The 16,830-nt window shown below is 46.0% G+C and overlaps 2 protein-coding genes across 2 annotated transcripts; one reads left to right on the top strand and one right to left on the bottom strand.

Annotated features, from left to right (window-relative positions):
* Nucleotides 1-28: 28 nt before the first annotated feature.
* On the bottom strand, nucleotides 29-12,363 carry LOC111849184 (nuclear distribution protein nudE-like 1-B). The gene is made up of 9 exons (XM_072705174.1): nucleotides 12,243-12,363; nucleotides 8,871-8,967; nucleotides 7,262-7,415; nucleotides 5,364-5,512; nucleotides 4,240-4,376; nucleotides 3,498-3,671; nucleotides 2,128-2,219; nucleotides 1,847-1,992; nucleotides 29-1,744 (listed from the first exon to the last, which is right to left on the bottom strand). The coding sequence occupies exons 2-9, from the start codon at nucleotides 8,954-8,956 to the stop codon at nucleotides 1,651-1,653; spliced, it is 1,032 nt and encodes a 343-aa protein (XP_072561275.1). The 5' UTR covers nucleotides 8,957-8,967; nucleotides 12,243-12,363; the 3' UTR covers nucleotides 29-1,650.
* A 2,451-nt stretch (nucleotides 12,364-14,814) lies between these two features.
* Nucleotides 14,815-16,026, top strand: LOC111849183 (RING finger protein 222). The gene has a single exon (XM_023821846.2). The coding sequence runs from the start codon at nucleotides 15,161-15,163 to the stop codon at nucleotides 15,812-15,814; it is 654 nt and encodes a 217-aa protein (XP_023677614.1). The 5' UTR covers nucleotides 14,815-15,160; the 3' UTR covers nucleotides 15,815-16,026.
* Nucleotides 16,027-16,830: the final 804 nt, after the last annotated feature.

Here is a 16,830-nt window from a genome sequence, read left to right as displayed (position 1 = left end):
CCTTACAATAAAATCCAGGCTACTTCCCTGCTTTTTAAATATCTTTATTATCATATTTTTTAACAGCTTAAACAACCGATTCTACATAATACAAGATCTTAAACCATATACTTTACATTATAAACGCCTCTGGATGCATGCCATAGAGTATTTGACGTAGACTTCTTGGTATTTACAAATGGCTTGGACAGAGTGACAGTATTTACAAGCTATAAGCCGAAGGAGCGGCACTACATGGTACGAGAGCCATGTGAACATATTAATTCGAACTGAAATGTTGTTGCGCGACACCGTACGTGACTGAAATGCACCAGGAAATATTGCCAAACAATCCAGTTCAGGTGGGGAAAAAACAAGTGTGTGGAATATGTCAACATCTGCCTTCTGATTTCCCAAAAAACAAATGAACCCATATCTCCATGATTGTATACTGGTCGCAAAGTGCGTCTGTAATTATCTGGTTCTATGAACTATATGTGTAGCATTTGTGGCGCCATAATCCAAAACATTTCTGAAATGTCAGTTTTCCTGTAACACAACTACGAATTCACAAAATTGTGAAATGCCTTGTAGCAAAGGCCTTTAGGATACACAGACTGTACTAGAACATGCACCAGGTCCCCACTCTCACAGTTCACTTTGTTTCTTCTCACACTGTCCTATCCATCAAACTAGAGATTTCAACAGCTGTTACTCCTTGTTTAACATTAGGGGGGGGAGGGGGTGGGACAAAAGCCAAGTGAGCCCCTCTGTGTTAATTAAGGAATGTGAAAAATGCAGGAACAAAACCCAAACAGGAAGCACCAAAAACTGAAACCAGCTGAACGAAAGAGGCACGTAACACATGGGAAGCCAACAATCATACGATGAAGACGACCCCGCCGGCTCACTACATACTGACGTGATCGCCGTCGCTGCACGGACACGAACTCCGAATTTCAGACACCAAACCGTTACCGCAGCGTGGGCGCGAGGAATCGCTCCATCACCACCGCCTGGTCCTACTTCATCACCCGTAAATACTGGTGTACAAGACCGGGAAGGGACCAGAAGATGAACAGACGAAAAAGCAAACAAAAAAAGGATCGTTTGGACCTTTGCCGGTTATTACACGTCATAGCCCTGTGCCAACCTGACCTGTGCCCACTGTGTTTTAGTTACTCCTTCTCACTGACTGGTCCAATAGAGTCTGTGGCACAACCACAAGCCCTGTCAGAAAGCCCATTCCATTTATATCAGACAGCCAGACGTGCAAAGTGTGCACAAACACACACACAAAAAAACAAAAATACACTATATACTACATATGCTAATGGGAAAAAAATATATATAATTAATTTATTTTTAATACTGTAAAAAACAGCCATAAATGTGCCATAAATAAGAAAGTGAGGCAATGTGGTCAAAGAGGATCTTTTTACAGGATTATGTTTTCAGCGGCTTTCAGTGCAGACTGAAGTCCTCAAAGATACTCACAGGCTTTGCCAAGCATACAGGCTTAGTGAGACGTGGGCTCAACCCAGGTGTGTACATAGGAAGGCCGTGACGAGCACTGCTAGTCCCCTCTGGTCTTTAAACACAGAAATACACACAAACGTGGGCACACACACACACACACAGCCCTCTCTCTCCCACCATCTCCTCTGGGGGTCAGACGCTGAGCGGCAGAAGCCCAGGGGGGGACGAGGTCCTCGGGGCGGAGGTGATGGCAGTCAGGGACCCAGAGTCCAGCCCGTTCACCGTCCTGGATCAAAAGAGAGACGCTAAACACACTGAAGTCGGGCACCTCGAAAGACACCTACTGCAGGACCCTTAAAGGACCCCTGACTGGAATGGACTCACTCACGCTTTGTCGAAGTAGGTGGTATGGAGCGAATGGGAGAACTTGGTGGCGTTGCTGTTGAATAGGCTGCCGTTGCCGGTGCCGTACGCCTTCCGCGCCGCTTGGTCCTTGGTGAAGTTCCTGTAAGCGGCCAGCTTGGACTCCAGGGCCTGTGGCACAGGAGGGCGTGGCTTAACGGCCATGTGAGAGGGCGTGGCTTAACGGCCATGTGAGAGGGCCCAGGAGGAACGAGGCTCACCCAGGCCTGGGGAATCAACTCCACCCTCTCCCCTGTGGACACTTACCCCCACTTTCCTCAGGAGGTCACTGACGATATTGAGGGCGGAGATCCGTGCCGACGGTGTCAGTGGGGAGTTGCTGAAGCCGTTGGAGAGCGCTGGGGAGCCAAGTGAGAATTAGCCGTGACTGAGGACGGGCAGGGTGACAGCCCTTAGTGCACGAGTGCATTTCGATTTCTCAATACGTGACGATTATGTAAAATATAGGGCTGATAGCAACTCCAGAGGCACATTTCCACCACACCTGGTACCGTACTTATGGAAATTCGGTAAAGTACCAAAAGTACGCTACTTCAAGGTGTTGGTTTTCCACTGGCGCAAAAACTGGTACCAGCACCGAATGACATCACCGGATGATGAGGAGTATTTTGTATTGACTTCGAAAGATGGCTGTAGTATATAATAGGGTTGGACGACATGCGATATTAATACCAATGACGCATGTTATGCACATACAATTCTTACATCTATACTATGTTTAAAAATCAGTTTAAAATTCAACTCCGCTGCTTTCGCATAAGCGCTGCATGTGATCGGAGACAATCATAATCATTTTCATCCTTGCTGTTTAAATCACTCCTAGACGGGTTCATGTGAAATTTAATAACTCCTTTTTGCTTTATAAATTCCCCAGTATTTATTACAACAAAATCACATTGTTCACATTGCCAGGACAACACACTATATGCTATATGCTATATGCTATATGTGTGTTGTCGTAGAATATTACACAATAGTTTTAATTCTGATCTTTTTGTTGTATTTTTTCTACAGACCAGATTGTTATTATTATTATTATTATTATTATTATTTACTTCATTAATCCTTGTTTTCTGAGTTCGTAACCATTTTCAAGGCAGCGTTTGCGTAACCAATTGACATAGAAAGTGTTTAAAGTCCCACCCCAAAGTACGAAAGTGCTGGTTAGGAACTGGAACATTTGGTACTGGTACTCGACCGGAAGTCAATGGAAAAGGGAAAGTACTAAAAGTACCGTACATGGTGTGGTGGAAAAGCACCATAGGTTTAAGACTTAATGAAACAAGTTTAGTTGAAGCCCCAATTTAGTGGAGGCCCCTGGGATTCAGTCTGGGTAAACCCATGCATTAAAAGGTCCCTGGTTACCATGGCTACCGAGCAAGTGCCAAGTGTGTGAGTTTTACCATCATTCTGAGGACAAATTTCAGAAAATCTGTCCAAAAAAATCACCAGTTTCTTCTGCTGGGTAGAAAGCTTTAATCACATTACAATAGAAAAAAAATGTTTGAAACATTAGTATAGAAGATACAAAAGAACAAATGAGGAAGGAGGAGAAGTCTGCAGTGGAGATATCATAACAGAAAAAGAGAGAGAGCTGTAAACAAATGGAGAATCACCTTTAGAGCTGGCGAAGGCATTTTCGATGTTCTTGCCCACGGGCGTGGCTGGCAGAGACAGAGACGCCTGTACGGCGGAGTCCATCTTATCGATGTCCAGGGTGGGCGAGCTGGGCGCAGACATCCTGGTGACGTCTGTGTTCCTCTCCCGCACAGCGAGCTCCTGTCGCAGGTCTGAGGGAGGAGAGACACATGGTCTCTGGTGACCCCTCCTCGAGCTCACTACAAACACCCCACTGACCCAGTAATGCTGTTGGCTCCCGCCAACCACACATGCTCTTCCCCATATGCTCCACAAGCAGACACCTCCATGTCCTGCACCCACGTGTGTGAGATCTCTCTCCCCCTAATCGTCACGCATTAATGAAACCTGAGAAGTTTCAACGCTGATCCCCAGATATTGTGGATACTGGCCTGAGTGAACACCAGAGTCTGCACACTGCTCTGATCTCATTTCTGGAGAAAGGATCTGGAGACACTTCGCTGTATGAAGTGAAACACCTTAACCCTACTCCTAATCCTAACCCTAACCCAAACCCTAATCCAAACCCTAACCCTAATCCAAACCCTAATCCTAGCTCTACCCCTAATAAAACCGTAAACTTTACCCTAACCCATCCCTACTATGAGTAGTAACCTTAAGTCTTGCTCAAACTATGACTTTGAAGGACAGCACAATGTCTTTCACAGAAAGGCTTCTACTGGGGTTGGGGTTTAGAAAGAAGGAGAATCGAGCTGGTACCTCTGGCTTCATCCTTCAACCTCTGCACTGACACCAGGAGGGACTCCTTCTCGTCAAGCTCACTCTCCAGAAACGCGTTCCTCTCGATGGCCTGGTTCAGGCGCTGCTCAAAGTCTTCGAGGGACACGATCGTTGCCCTGTGGGGGGGGGGCAGATAGAATGTAAGAAGGTCTCTGCTCTGTAACTTCAACTAACTACCAGTCTAAAGTTAACATCCTACATTTGAACATTTTTGGTCACAGGAAATATCTTGTCAGAATTATCCGAAAGGGGACGAGAACAGTCAGCTATATGGAATCACTTGATTTGGGATGAAATCAAAGGAAACATCAAGGCTAGACTGGCAATGAAGACAGTTTTGCAGGTCCCCACAAAGTTATGTGAATACAAATAGTCTCAAAAGGTTAGGGCTGGACAGGGGTTAAGGTCGTCATGTTGTGATTAGAGTTTTCCCCACAGAAATGAATGGAGAGTCCCCACCATGATATATTTACAAACCTGTGCGTGTGTATGTGTGTGTGTGTGTGTGTGTGTGTGTGTGTGTGTGTGTGTGAACCAAATGCCCCACAACATGATGAATACGTTTTTGTTTTTTTTTTCCTTATGGCGACCAGTTTCCTGGTCCTCTATTTTATAAAAATGAAAAAACAAAAACTGCAAAAACACTTGTATTTTGTTTGGTTACTTATGGTTAGGGGTTAAGGGTGTCATAGTTAGCATTAGCATTTTTCCCATAGAAATGAAAGAGCGGTTCCCAAAAAGATATGATTACACGACTGTCTGTGTGTGTGTGTGTGTGTGTGTGTGTAGGCATGCAGCCAAAAAGAGTCAAAACCATCCAAAGTCACACCGGTCAAATACTAGACCGTATCCTCCAGGTAAGACTCAATTCATGATTTTTGGTATCACATGGTCGTATCGTATTCCAGGTTAAGAAGGATAAGCTATAAATAAAAAGCTGGAAATATTCTCCATGGCCTTGACAGGTCATATTTAGCCTGAAGCAGCAGACAGATGAGGCTAAAAAAAATTGTACGTCTGTATTGAAGCAGCCGCGGAGCCAGACCCCGCTGTTTTGGCGGAGCCCGTCTGGGGCCCGCGGGGCCGGCGGGGGTGGCGCTGACCTCTTGGCTCTCTCCAGGTCGTCGTTGGCCTGCTCCAGCTCCCGCACGTATTTATGAAGCTGCTCCTTGATGCCTCGAGTCTGGCCCAGGTCGTCTTCCAGCATGGAGATCTGCTTGTAGCTCTGGGCGTACTGCTGCTCCAGCTTCTCCTGAGTGGGGGAGGGGGGGAGCAATCGCGTGAGAGGCTGTAAACCCCCCCCCCCACACACACACCACCACCCCACTCCCTGCACCGCAAGGCGGAAAACCCACCACCCTTCCCTTTATAGAAAACATGAACCCATTGTGTCTCTATCTCCAGATCAGAGCATTTACCCTCAGTGCTTTACTGACGCTCATCAGCCCTGCATGAGGGAACATCACGCATCCCGAAATCCCCTCTCCCTGCCCCAAATAAAGGCCTTCGATTGCCTCAAAGTCAATAAGTTAATGTGTCTGACTGAGCAGTCGGTAACTGTTATCTGCTTGAATAAATATATCAACCAAGAGAAGCCGTCTAAACGCCCCATAAAACTGCATGAAGGTCCTCTTGGAAACTTTAGCATCCCAGACAGACGCCCAGAGATATGACTGCTTGACTTATCGCACATCGCCGAGGTTAATGGCAAAAGTCAACATCGATCTGAGTGCCGTACCCACTTCAACTCCTGTGAAAGCCATAGCTCGTTCGCCTTACATAACCGAGGGGTCCTTACTGACAATTACTCCGGTACACTTTAGAGTCTGATAAACAGCCCTCATTAACTCTATCACAAGAAGCGTGTTAATGAATCTCTCTAGTTATCCGGTAACACGGGTAAAAGGCAGTCAGTCAGGACCTGGTTCAAAGAGGGAACCGGTCAGGATGAAAGATTCCAGAAGGAGCTGTTGTGAATGTTCACTGCGTTTGCATACTTGGTGCAACATCATCCTACGTGTAGAATTCTAATACGCAACATATTTTAACTTTATAAATGATGACACTAACTCCAAAAGTCCATGAGGTAGAGTGAGAATTAGCATATTATCGACTTTTAAGACACAGGCAAAGCAAACAACAAATAGCGGTAACTCAGGCTACGCTCCCCTTCGCTGATTGCAAGGACGCCATTCATGCACCACACGTCCAGCTACCAGGACAACTGTGGGCCAGTGTTAGGGACATGAACCTGACGCCGTAATCCAAAGTCTCTCATTCGCAGAGTGCCGTCCTCTTACTGGCCTGAGGTCAGCCAATCAGAGCTACACTCACCTTCAGTTAACGGCTTAGCAAGGGCTAAACCTAATATAGCCAATTGAGTATAATTTTGGCCGTCAAGGGAGGGTTTGTTGACCATATAAATGCTATATCAAAAATAATAATACAACATTTACATTTGCTTATTTAGCAATTGTTTTTGTCTGAAGTACATTTGTCCCAAGCATCGTGCATAACAAAATACAGCTAACCCTTCCATAAGGCGGGGGTTAGGGGCGCAGCCCCCCCCCCGGGATCTGGAAAAACCACAAACCAGCATGCGAGAGGAGCGGAGCAAAAAAATACGAGCGATGCAAGATAACTGTGAGATATCACTGAGGGCACTGTACTGTACATAGACTTTTATGCATTTATGAGTTACTAAACTTTCTGTGTGATATCCGCAGCTTCGCAAAACTCCCAGGAAGTCCAAAAAACCCACATTTAATTTCTTATGCTGAACCTAGGATATATCGAACCTGTAATGGGAAAAGTCACAGTGCAACTGTGTAGGCAGCCAATATTCTAATAAATGTTTTTATCTTACAATTTCTGTTTAAATATCTTCAAAGGCAGAAGCTTATATTTCAGTCGCGACAAGCATCCGTCCCCTGGACCTGCACACTGGATGATGTCCATGGACACTGTAATCCACAAGCTCCCCAGGACGCCATGCTCCCACCTTCAGGGTCTCCACCTCGCCCTTCAGCCTCTGGTTCTCCGTCTGCAGGTCCCGGATGCGGTTCTCTGCCTGCCCCAGCTGGGCCTCCAGCTCGGCCTCCAGCTCCCGGCTGCCTTCCTGGAACTCCAGGAGCTCCTCCTGGGCATCCTGATAACTGGGGAGTGGAGTGTAGATTCCACAGATTCAAAGCTCGATCACAACGGCTTTCTGAAACGGCAGCACCTATGGATATCTCTGAACTCCACAATATTTATTGTGAGACTCGAGACACGTTTCTTGGCTCATTAACAACATGCATGTTCTTTGTAATTAACCACAAGTCGTAATTTTACCAGGTCCCTAGTCCACAAAGCAGAATTTCCCAGTTAGCAGGATAACTTAAGCCTAGCTTGAAAACTCCAGTTTGGCTTAAGTTATCTGTCTAATGAAAAAAATCCTGCTTTCTGAAATACCACCTAACTCTTTAAATGGTGTCATTTATAAACAGTACACAATGCGGTCCAATGGAAATTATGATATAAAAACAACATGGTTCAAAACGAGGCCTACAACACAATAGGGCTACAGATTCAGCGCCAACTCTGCAGCATTGAGCACGAGGCAAAGCTCAGACTGTAGTTATACAAACAATCCTGTTTACTGTAAACACAAACAACCTTGGTCTCTGTTCGTCCACAGAAATTTCCTGACTATATAAACGTCAGGAACGAGACACTGGGTGTTCCCAGTCACTGGAAAAGGGGCTGTGAACCAGCCGTGTTTACACGCCCGTGTCAGAAGAGCCTGAAATCCCACAATGCTGCAGCTAAGCGACAGGAACCTGCGACGCAACAGCGCTGCCTTCCCCAACCACTAACGCATAAGATCTGCTTTTCGTTTGTGTTATCGACTGATTACCTGTGTTACGACACCGTGGTGGATTTCGGTTAACGAGAAAGAAAATCTACTTCCCCAATTCCTAAAATCTTCAGTTACTACCACTATTGGCCACAAACTGCTACCTCTGCCTGTTCTTCTGTCGGAGCCTTCCAGTAGTCGATTTCATCATCTTTACAGAAGAGTTTCAGCACCATCCTGAGTTCTATTAAAGACTACAGCCATTCAGCCTGGAGCTTGAACATAAGTCTCTGGGTGAATCTGTCACTCACTGTGTCTATTCTGGTTTGGACGGATACAGGCCAACAGCAAATTTGCACAAATTCATGCGTGCTGGTCTGACCTGGGCTGAACCTGGGGGTTGCGTAACTGCTACAGAGTGTTTAAGCCCATTTGCTCGACAGGCAGATGCGGAAGGGTGCTAATTCTCGTTAGCATGTGCAAACCGGGCCATAATGAAAACGGAGAAGCCAACTAAATTCACAAAAGTAATAATAAGAATCATAAAAATAGCCCCCAGATGCGGGGAAATCTCATTTGGGATTTAAACAGAGATGATTAAGAGGATTGCCTACAACTCAGAGGAAAACTAAAATATCTACTATCTCTAGGCATAACGGAGGGAGGTGTTGGCCTAATTTCGTCATCGAAAGCCCCAACATACCACGCCACCAAAACGTGCGGTTCCCCGGACGAGCCGAGACGCCGGTGACCCCAGCCCCAGGTCCCGTACCTTTTCTTGTACTTCAGCGAGAGCGACTTCCAGTAATCGATTTCCTCATCTTTCGAGGAGAATTTTGGTTTCGTCTCTGTTTCCATGGCAGATGAATCTGCGAGGAGAAGAAGGGAGGAGATGAGACTGAGGAGGAATGGAGCAATGAGGTCCTGCTGGGGTTTCAAGCACATGCATGTGCACCTCCCCCCCCCCACCCCCCACCCCCCACCCAACACACAAACACATGCTTAGTTATTTCAGGCTGAGAGGTTACAACAAGCCCAGGGAACCACTCTTTCCTGCTGCACAGTCCTGCTGAGACAGCCTTCTGCTTTCTCTTATCAACTCTCCTGCCGACCAATAAACAACACACATATATAGACAAATATATGGAGAGAGGCACATTCACAAAAATACACCAAACACACACATATATAAAAGCACACAATCTGTCACATCATCCCTGAAATCTACCAAACTCCAGAGCCGGGTCCTTGGCTCCGATCACTGTCCACCGTCTGTAAATGTTCTGGCACGGCCCGGAACAGAGCACCTGCATGGGGTCTCAACGACAGACGCGCCAGGCCCCCTGCACCTTCGGCCAAAATGGTCATGTGATTCACCCTGCAGTGCTTTTGACCAACGAAAGCAGGCGGACCATACACCGTTAACCAATCACACCTCACCTATGATCTCAGATGATGTTTAGTTATGCATACAGGCAACATGTGCTTGACTGAAAGCCAAGACTTATCAGAGTATTAGAAAGAAAAATAAACAAATACTTTTTTGAAGTATAGACGCTGGTATAGACCAGCTGGGCCTCCTATCCCAATCACCTCCACCCCATCACCGAAGCCTGGAGCCCTGCTTCTCCAGCGGTTAAGGTACTCCAAGATACGTGCTGATTGGTTAGGTGAAGGACATGAACGTCTTTGCTGCCTGTCAGTCATTCCTGTTGCGATGTCCCAATGGCCAATAATATTCAGTGTGGGTGGAGCTTGGGAGATGGGGCTGAATTTGTGTTGGCAGGGACACACCGACCCAGAAAGGGGAGCAAGAGAACAATCAAGTGGATATTGGCACAGTGGGTTATTTATGAAGCACTGAGGTTACCCAGTTACATATGACCTGGAATAATGCCTGTACTCTGATGACTTTAGTTAACAATAAAATTAAAGCCACCCTCCTTCCTCTTAATGTAAGCAGTGTGGGCAACTCTTGTCTTGTAATATCTGAGAAACTCTTCTTTAAACTCTACACAGTCCCACTGGATAGAATGGAATGTTTAGCAGATCACAGAGCCATGATTCGCAAAGAAGCAGTCTCATAAAATTGTCTTTTCGACTGGTTGCTTTTAAACACATATTAAGGCAGCAAATCCAACGAGTCACCTTGGAAAAGGGTGGAAGGAGAGTGCAAGTAAATGGAAAATCCAGGCGGGGCGACCCCACTGTCTTCTGGGGACAGCACTCTGTTGTTTGGAGCTGGTCACGTGAGTGGGGGGGGGGGGGGGGGGGGGACAGATTTGACCCCGTTGAACAGCACAGGAAAGACAGTTTTGGGGTGCAGACACTTGAAATGGGGCGACCACATTATCATGGCTATCAGGGCCAATGGCTAAAAATATGTCCGTGACAACATAAATAATGAATTGCTTAGCACACAGCCTACAGCATATTGCAATATATGAGGGCCATCCCTCCTTGGGGGAAAAGACAGAGACATCCAGCTGAGTTGACTGGCTGAGGAAAAGGGCTCCCCCCTTCCCAGAAACCCTGGCAGTAGGGCGCATTCTTGAACCCGTGACCACGTGAAGGGGCAGCCGCCGTTGCCAAGGAAACCCAGCAGACATCTTGGCCACACCCATCCATGGTGGAGGACGACACAGAACGCAGATGGCAGGTGGACGCGGCGGCGTGAGGGAAGAAAAATCGGGGGAGGGGGCGCGGCTTTCCGGAAACGGCCGCGGGGGCGCACCGATTCTACTGCCACGCTGTAGGGAAACACTACAGACTCCGAGATGCTGGCGGACCTGATGCGACACCTGCCCAGTCTACAGCTCATTCCACCTCGTCCATCCGCTTCAGGAGCACTGCCAGGATAAGATCCGCCAGCCCAAGGGCCATCTGGATGCCGAAGCCGCGGCCAGCCGCAGCGAACCTTTACTCAGGCGCTCCTAACTGGGGAGGGTTATTCCGATATTTTTCACAGACAGCTTAATGAATCATATTAAGGAGTCTTCCTAGATGAGATTCTCTTCAGGAAAAGAAATGGGGGAGGTGTAATCATATCCATCTCACACAGAGCTATAATTTCAGCGATGGCAGGTCAGCTTCCGAATTAAAGGAACCGGGCTTATTGTAGTGATTAGAGTATTAAAGAGACGGATCCCAAACAACACATAAAAACGGGAACTGCTTGTATAGACGTAACAAATACAGCCATTGAGGTCATGTAGCAAAGTTATGAATCCCGGGATAGTGAAATGAAGGTAAGGGGTGAATGGAACGTGAGTGGGTGTCGCTCGCCGTTTGCTCAGTCAGTCAGCGTTGGCACACGCTGGATTTCCCCCCAGCCCAGAGCAGGGCTCCGTCATGCCCACAGGGAAAGGGGATGATTGTCATGCAAATACGTGACCCGATCCGATCCGATCGACGGCGATGACAGCAGCTCAACGGACTGGAAAGGGGATGACATGCGTGTAATGGCGAACACACACACAAACACACACAGATAAATCATTCCGGCATGCCTGCCCAAACCGTAAGGCTCGTTTAAAGCACCCGGTCTGACATCATCGCGCATTAACATTAACGCCCGTCGCATGGTTAGTATTCAGTGACTTACTAGCTTTTTCACATTGGCGTTTTTGACATTAAAAACGGATATATTCGTGTTTACTAAAAAGCAACACGTTAGCCAAATGCAACTAGCTAGCCTTTTGGAAATGCCCCTAAACTGATTTCGGTGATCGTACTAAAAAAATAAAAACGTTAGCGTAAACTGTCTCGCTAAAACATTTTTATAAGTATGAATCCGGGCACTACAGCATCCTTCGGTGTGTGTCGTTTATAGATCCCCATACTGCCACCGGGCGGACATCCATCCAGCCGCGCTGTGCCGCACCGCGGTACACAAGCAAACCCAGCCCGGGTGCGGGAAGCCATCAGTCTCACTTGGCCGAAACCATCGGTTATACTGGCGATCAGCTGGCCTGTCACGCCTAACGCCGAGGAGAAGACACGTCAGCCCGAGTCGCCTGGGCTGTCATCGCGTCGCTGAATCCCCCTCCTCCTTCCCCAGTCACCCAGAAGGCCAGTTTCCCTTTAAATACAGCTCGTTTTTTATTTACCAAAGCACACATCGGGTGAAATACGCCGTCCGTACCTGAGCATGTCCGACCCGATCGCGTCTCCGTGTCGGTTTTCAGCACACGCCCGGCTCTTTCATGCGGCGGCTCGCCGTCACCGGTCCGTGAGACGCCTGCGCGATCCCGTTCGAAGCGCGCTCCGCGGCAGGCCAGGCGGCGGGCACGCACGCCGCCGCACGCAATTGCGTCATCGCCACGGTGCATGTCCAGCATCCCTGCCTGGCCGTTGAGTGTATCAAATAATCCCTTGTACTGTATTTCCTCATTTAATCAATGGTCTCTTTTCTCACATATAAACAGTATTTGTAAAGAAAAACTCCGACCACTTTTTATTTTCGGCTATTATTATATTTCCGTTCCATCTCTAATGTTTGTGTATTCCATGCTCGTGAATGCTTGGATTTCATGCGCTGCTTGTCTTGGGGTTTGTCCCCTTATAATGAACGATTTCTATTATGTTGATTAATTTATTCGCTCACATTGTCCATATCAGAAATATTCAACTTTAAATAAACACGCATTTCCTGGATTTCCTCAGTATCTGTTTAAATCATCCCCAGGTTTTGGTCACCAACACCATGCTTTATATTTATATAGAGATGAACAGATACTTTCCTTTCCTATTTGCTATAAATCCTATCTATGTCATGTTTCATGCCTCATCCTATAATGCACGGTTGCTGTTTTTTTATTAACTAAATGTGATATTTAATTGTCAGACATCTCGGTTTATAAAGTTATTGTAGTTATATGATGCATACGAGAGAGATATTATTTCATTAAAAACAGCCTAATGTTTATTGTGGGTTAGGTTTCAAATCTGCAGCTAGGTTAGGGTGTTCAAATCTCACCCACGTACTGTAATGTGTGTCTGTGTGTGTGTGTCTGTCTGTGTGGAGTTTGCAGATTCTCCTCGTAGGCCTGTTTAGGATTTCCATTAAAGACACGCAGACGAACTGGTGACTTAACTGTCCAAAGTGTGGGCATGCGTGCCCCGTGATACCGGTACAGTAATGTGTGATTCTCATGGCCCGTAGTTACCTGGGGCCCCTTATCCCGTACAGGGCTTGCTGAAGCATATTTGTCGTATCTAGAGCCGGTGTTCTGTCGAGTTGAGCTACTTTGTCGAGTTAGGCTACTGTAGTGCTAATCGATAGCCCTAACCCCAACCCCATAGAAACCCCTAAAACCCTTACTCTAACCCTATAACCATAACCGCTAAAACCTAACCCTAATCCCAAAACGGTGGGACTGCACATGCGCAGAAATATTCGATAGCACGTCTCGATAGGTAGCTCAACTCGTCAGAACACCGGCCCTGACCAATTTGGTGCCCTAGGCAAGATCTAGCTGGCGCCCCTTCCATCGATACCAGTTCCACCGCCAAACATTATATTCACACACTGACTCGTACAGAAACGGCATAGCTTTATATCTTTGAGGTTTCTTTTTTGTTTGTTTTTAGAAACAATCAGAAACAATCCTCCACAAACAGAATTAGAGAAACAATTGACAAATAATTAATACAACATAAATACGGTATTTTACAAAATGCGATAATAAAGAAAATAGCCGACATCAAAAGATTTATTGGGTCTACAAATTAGATTGGATTAGCCTGAATGCTTTAAATATTGCTGTAAATGGTTTAAGCAGCCTATTGGCAACAACATTGGTGTTCATGGTAGCTACAGTAAGCGAGTTCAGTACCATCAGAGACATTCCTCAAAATTATAAATGTTATTCTCCAAATCTTCCCTTGTGAATTTAAGGAGGGAGTAATTTACGTTAACTAGCTAGGCCTATTTATTAGATTAGCGAACGCTATCAAAAATAAGTTAGTATAATACTCTGCTATGGTAACTAGTACTATGCCATAGAGAATCAATTCGTTTATCACCCTACCTTTGTCTTTCTTCCCCTGTTTCTCCCTTTTTTCTGCCCTGGGCGCCTGCATATGGTGTCGGTCTTATGACATTTCACGGTCAGTGAATCACCCCGGGGAAAGGGGCAACTTAATGGACTGTGTAGTCAGGCCTATGTTATTCTGTGTTTTTGCAAGATTGTGAATAAAAGTTTTATAGTTTAAAAATAATATGTGTAAAAAATAGCCTACTTAAAAAAATCCCCGTCATTTCGGACGCCCCTGTGGATTCGCCTCTAGCATTCGCCTATATCGCCTATGCGAAGGGCGGCTCTAATCGTAGCACCCTGTACTGTACCACTTTCGTCCACTAGATGGTAAACAGTGACCAAACACCAACGCATTTGATGACTATAACAATGTGCAATCTCAGTCTAAAAGCAGGAACACAACAAAGTCGTATAGGAACTTTATATAGCAAATAATGAATTGATAAATAATAAACGACTACTAAACGGCCATTGACTAAACTGCTATTCGCTTAATAGCCTAAGAGCGCAATTTTCCAAATAAAATTCAAATAAGCTGTTTACAAATGTTTTGTTGTTATAATAAGCCCTAATATACAAATAATTGATCGCCCGATATTAGATAAAATGCTACATCAGTGGTAAACTGGGAACTTCTGATCACCACATACGCCTATCGAAGCAAAATCTGAAACTTTGAGATGCTCGTCCCTCTCCACCTACCAGAGATGTATAGCCTACTTCCTTTTCAAATAATAAATCCAGTTTGGCAAGTTTTTTTTTTCCCCAACGACAACCAAGAGTCCAGGTAGGAAAAGTGCAGCCCTAAGCGGCGGGTTTTCCTTCTCCTTTATAAAACGGCGTTCAAAGGGGATTCGGTCAGGGAAGAACCTCGCGGAGGCGCGCAGTAGTGCGGGGCGGCATGGGAGCAGAACCCTGGTCCAGATATCAAAACCTAAGCGTGAAGGGAAACCCTTACTTGTACTGAGATGCTTCATTGCAAGAACGGCTGTTATTAAAATACAGGGTTCATCATCGGAAAATGGGACTACCTCAGGGCCAAGCCGACGAACAGGACTTGCTGGATATCGAGTGTCCCGTGTGCTACGAGCTCTTCACGGGCGCGGAGAGGACTCTCAGCTGCGGGCACGTTTTCTGCCACGACTGCTTGGTCAAGACCCTGGTCGTCGGGAACGGCGGCGGCAGCCAGATCACTAGACAGAACATAATTTGTCCCGTCTGCAGACACATGACTTTCGTTATTAAAGGACAACCGTTTGTGGAGACCGGCAAGACTGCAGACGATGGACAGACCCTTGAAGTGCCTGTGATCCATCCAATCAGGGCTGCATCCAATTGTTTTGGTACTCAGGGTCCCACTGAGTACGGGGCAGCGCATCCCACGCAGTCAACCATCGGAATGGCTCTGCAACAAATGAGATTTGCTTTAAGCACTTGCTCCGGGCGGCAATTAAGCAACTATGACTCTCAGATTTTTATTATAAGTAACCAGGGACGACCGATGAGTGAGCAGGATACATTTAGTACGGCTTCGACCATTGTCAGTGAACAGGATCAGCTACAACGCCGTCAAGCGCGGATCTGCACCACCGCACGCTGTCTCGTGCTATTGCTGTCACTTTTCAGTCTGTTGGCGTTGGTTGCCGCCACACTTCCTTGGGTGTTATTGGGATAAACATCATTTGTGACTTTTACTTTACGCGCTTAATTATTTGAACTGCAACGACAATGTAGTCTAATAATAGTAGAAAATATGCCATAGCTATTCTGACAGTGATGACAAATAGTCTATATAGGTAACTTGGGGTTACATGCTCATTATGTGAAATGCACTAATGATATTGTGAAACTACAAAGAAGCATATTAAAGATTAGCACATTTGAAAATGTTTTATTTATTATTAACATTGCATGTCACTGAATGCTTTTCTTATGAATTATTCCATTATGTGTGCCTGCAGCGCCGCCGGCTGTTTTGCGTGAAACTTGGTGGCGATGACGAAACAATTCATGCTTAAATCGGAAGCAGTATACTCAATGTAAAATGAATGACGCTGATACATGTCGTCTGCTGATATCTTGCAATGCAAAATATTTACTTTGGTCTGGCCAAGATTTTGATAACATAGCTCCCCCATATAGCTCCAACATTTCTTAAGTGATCCGTTACGAAGCGACGCGGTCGTGTCATGATGGCGCATCTGATTGTCATCGTCAGGGATCGTATGTCTGTACAGATACGGACTAACGTGTCCTTGGCAAAATGTTTTAATTGAGGGGGAAAAAAACCTCGTGGGCTAAGTTTTTAACTCCTTGTCCGCGGTATTTAAAAATTCAGTTAGATCAAAATGTTCATCCGAATTTACCATGGTCATCATGCAGAAACCTTAAGGCATCCAACCAAACCGGGACCGCCAAAAAGTACAAACTTTCAAAAGATATGCATTTTATATGAAACATTATAACCTCGTCTTGTGAATCAGTTCCATTCCTGTAAAGATCATTTCCTGGTCATGTGCAAACAGCACTTAAACTACACCTCTCTCAGACTCAAAGGACCATGCAGGCTCTTAGGGAATATCGAGATGTCGCATTACCGTAGTACACACAATAGCATTTTAAAAAATGTGTAAATTAGGCAGATCGTTTCCAGCTCCATGTAGATTCTCCAGCTACCAGGTGGTGACAGCC

Source organism: Paramormyrops kingsleyae, chromosome 22 (assembly GCF_048594095.1).
Source record: "Paramormyrops kingsleyae isolate MSU_618 chromosome 22, PKINGS_0.4, whole genome shotgun sequence".
Lineage (NCBI taxonomy): Eukaryota > Metazoa > Chordata > Actinopteri > Osteoglossiformes > Mormyridae > Paramormyrops > Paramormyrops kingsleyae.
This window is presented reverse-complemented; position numbering and strand designations above follow the sequence as displayed.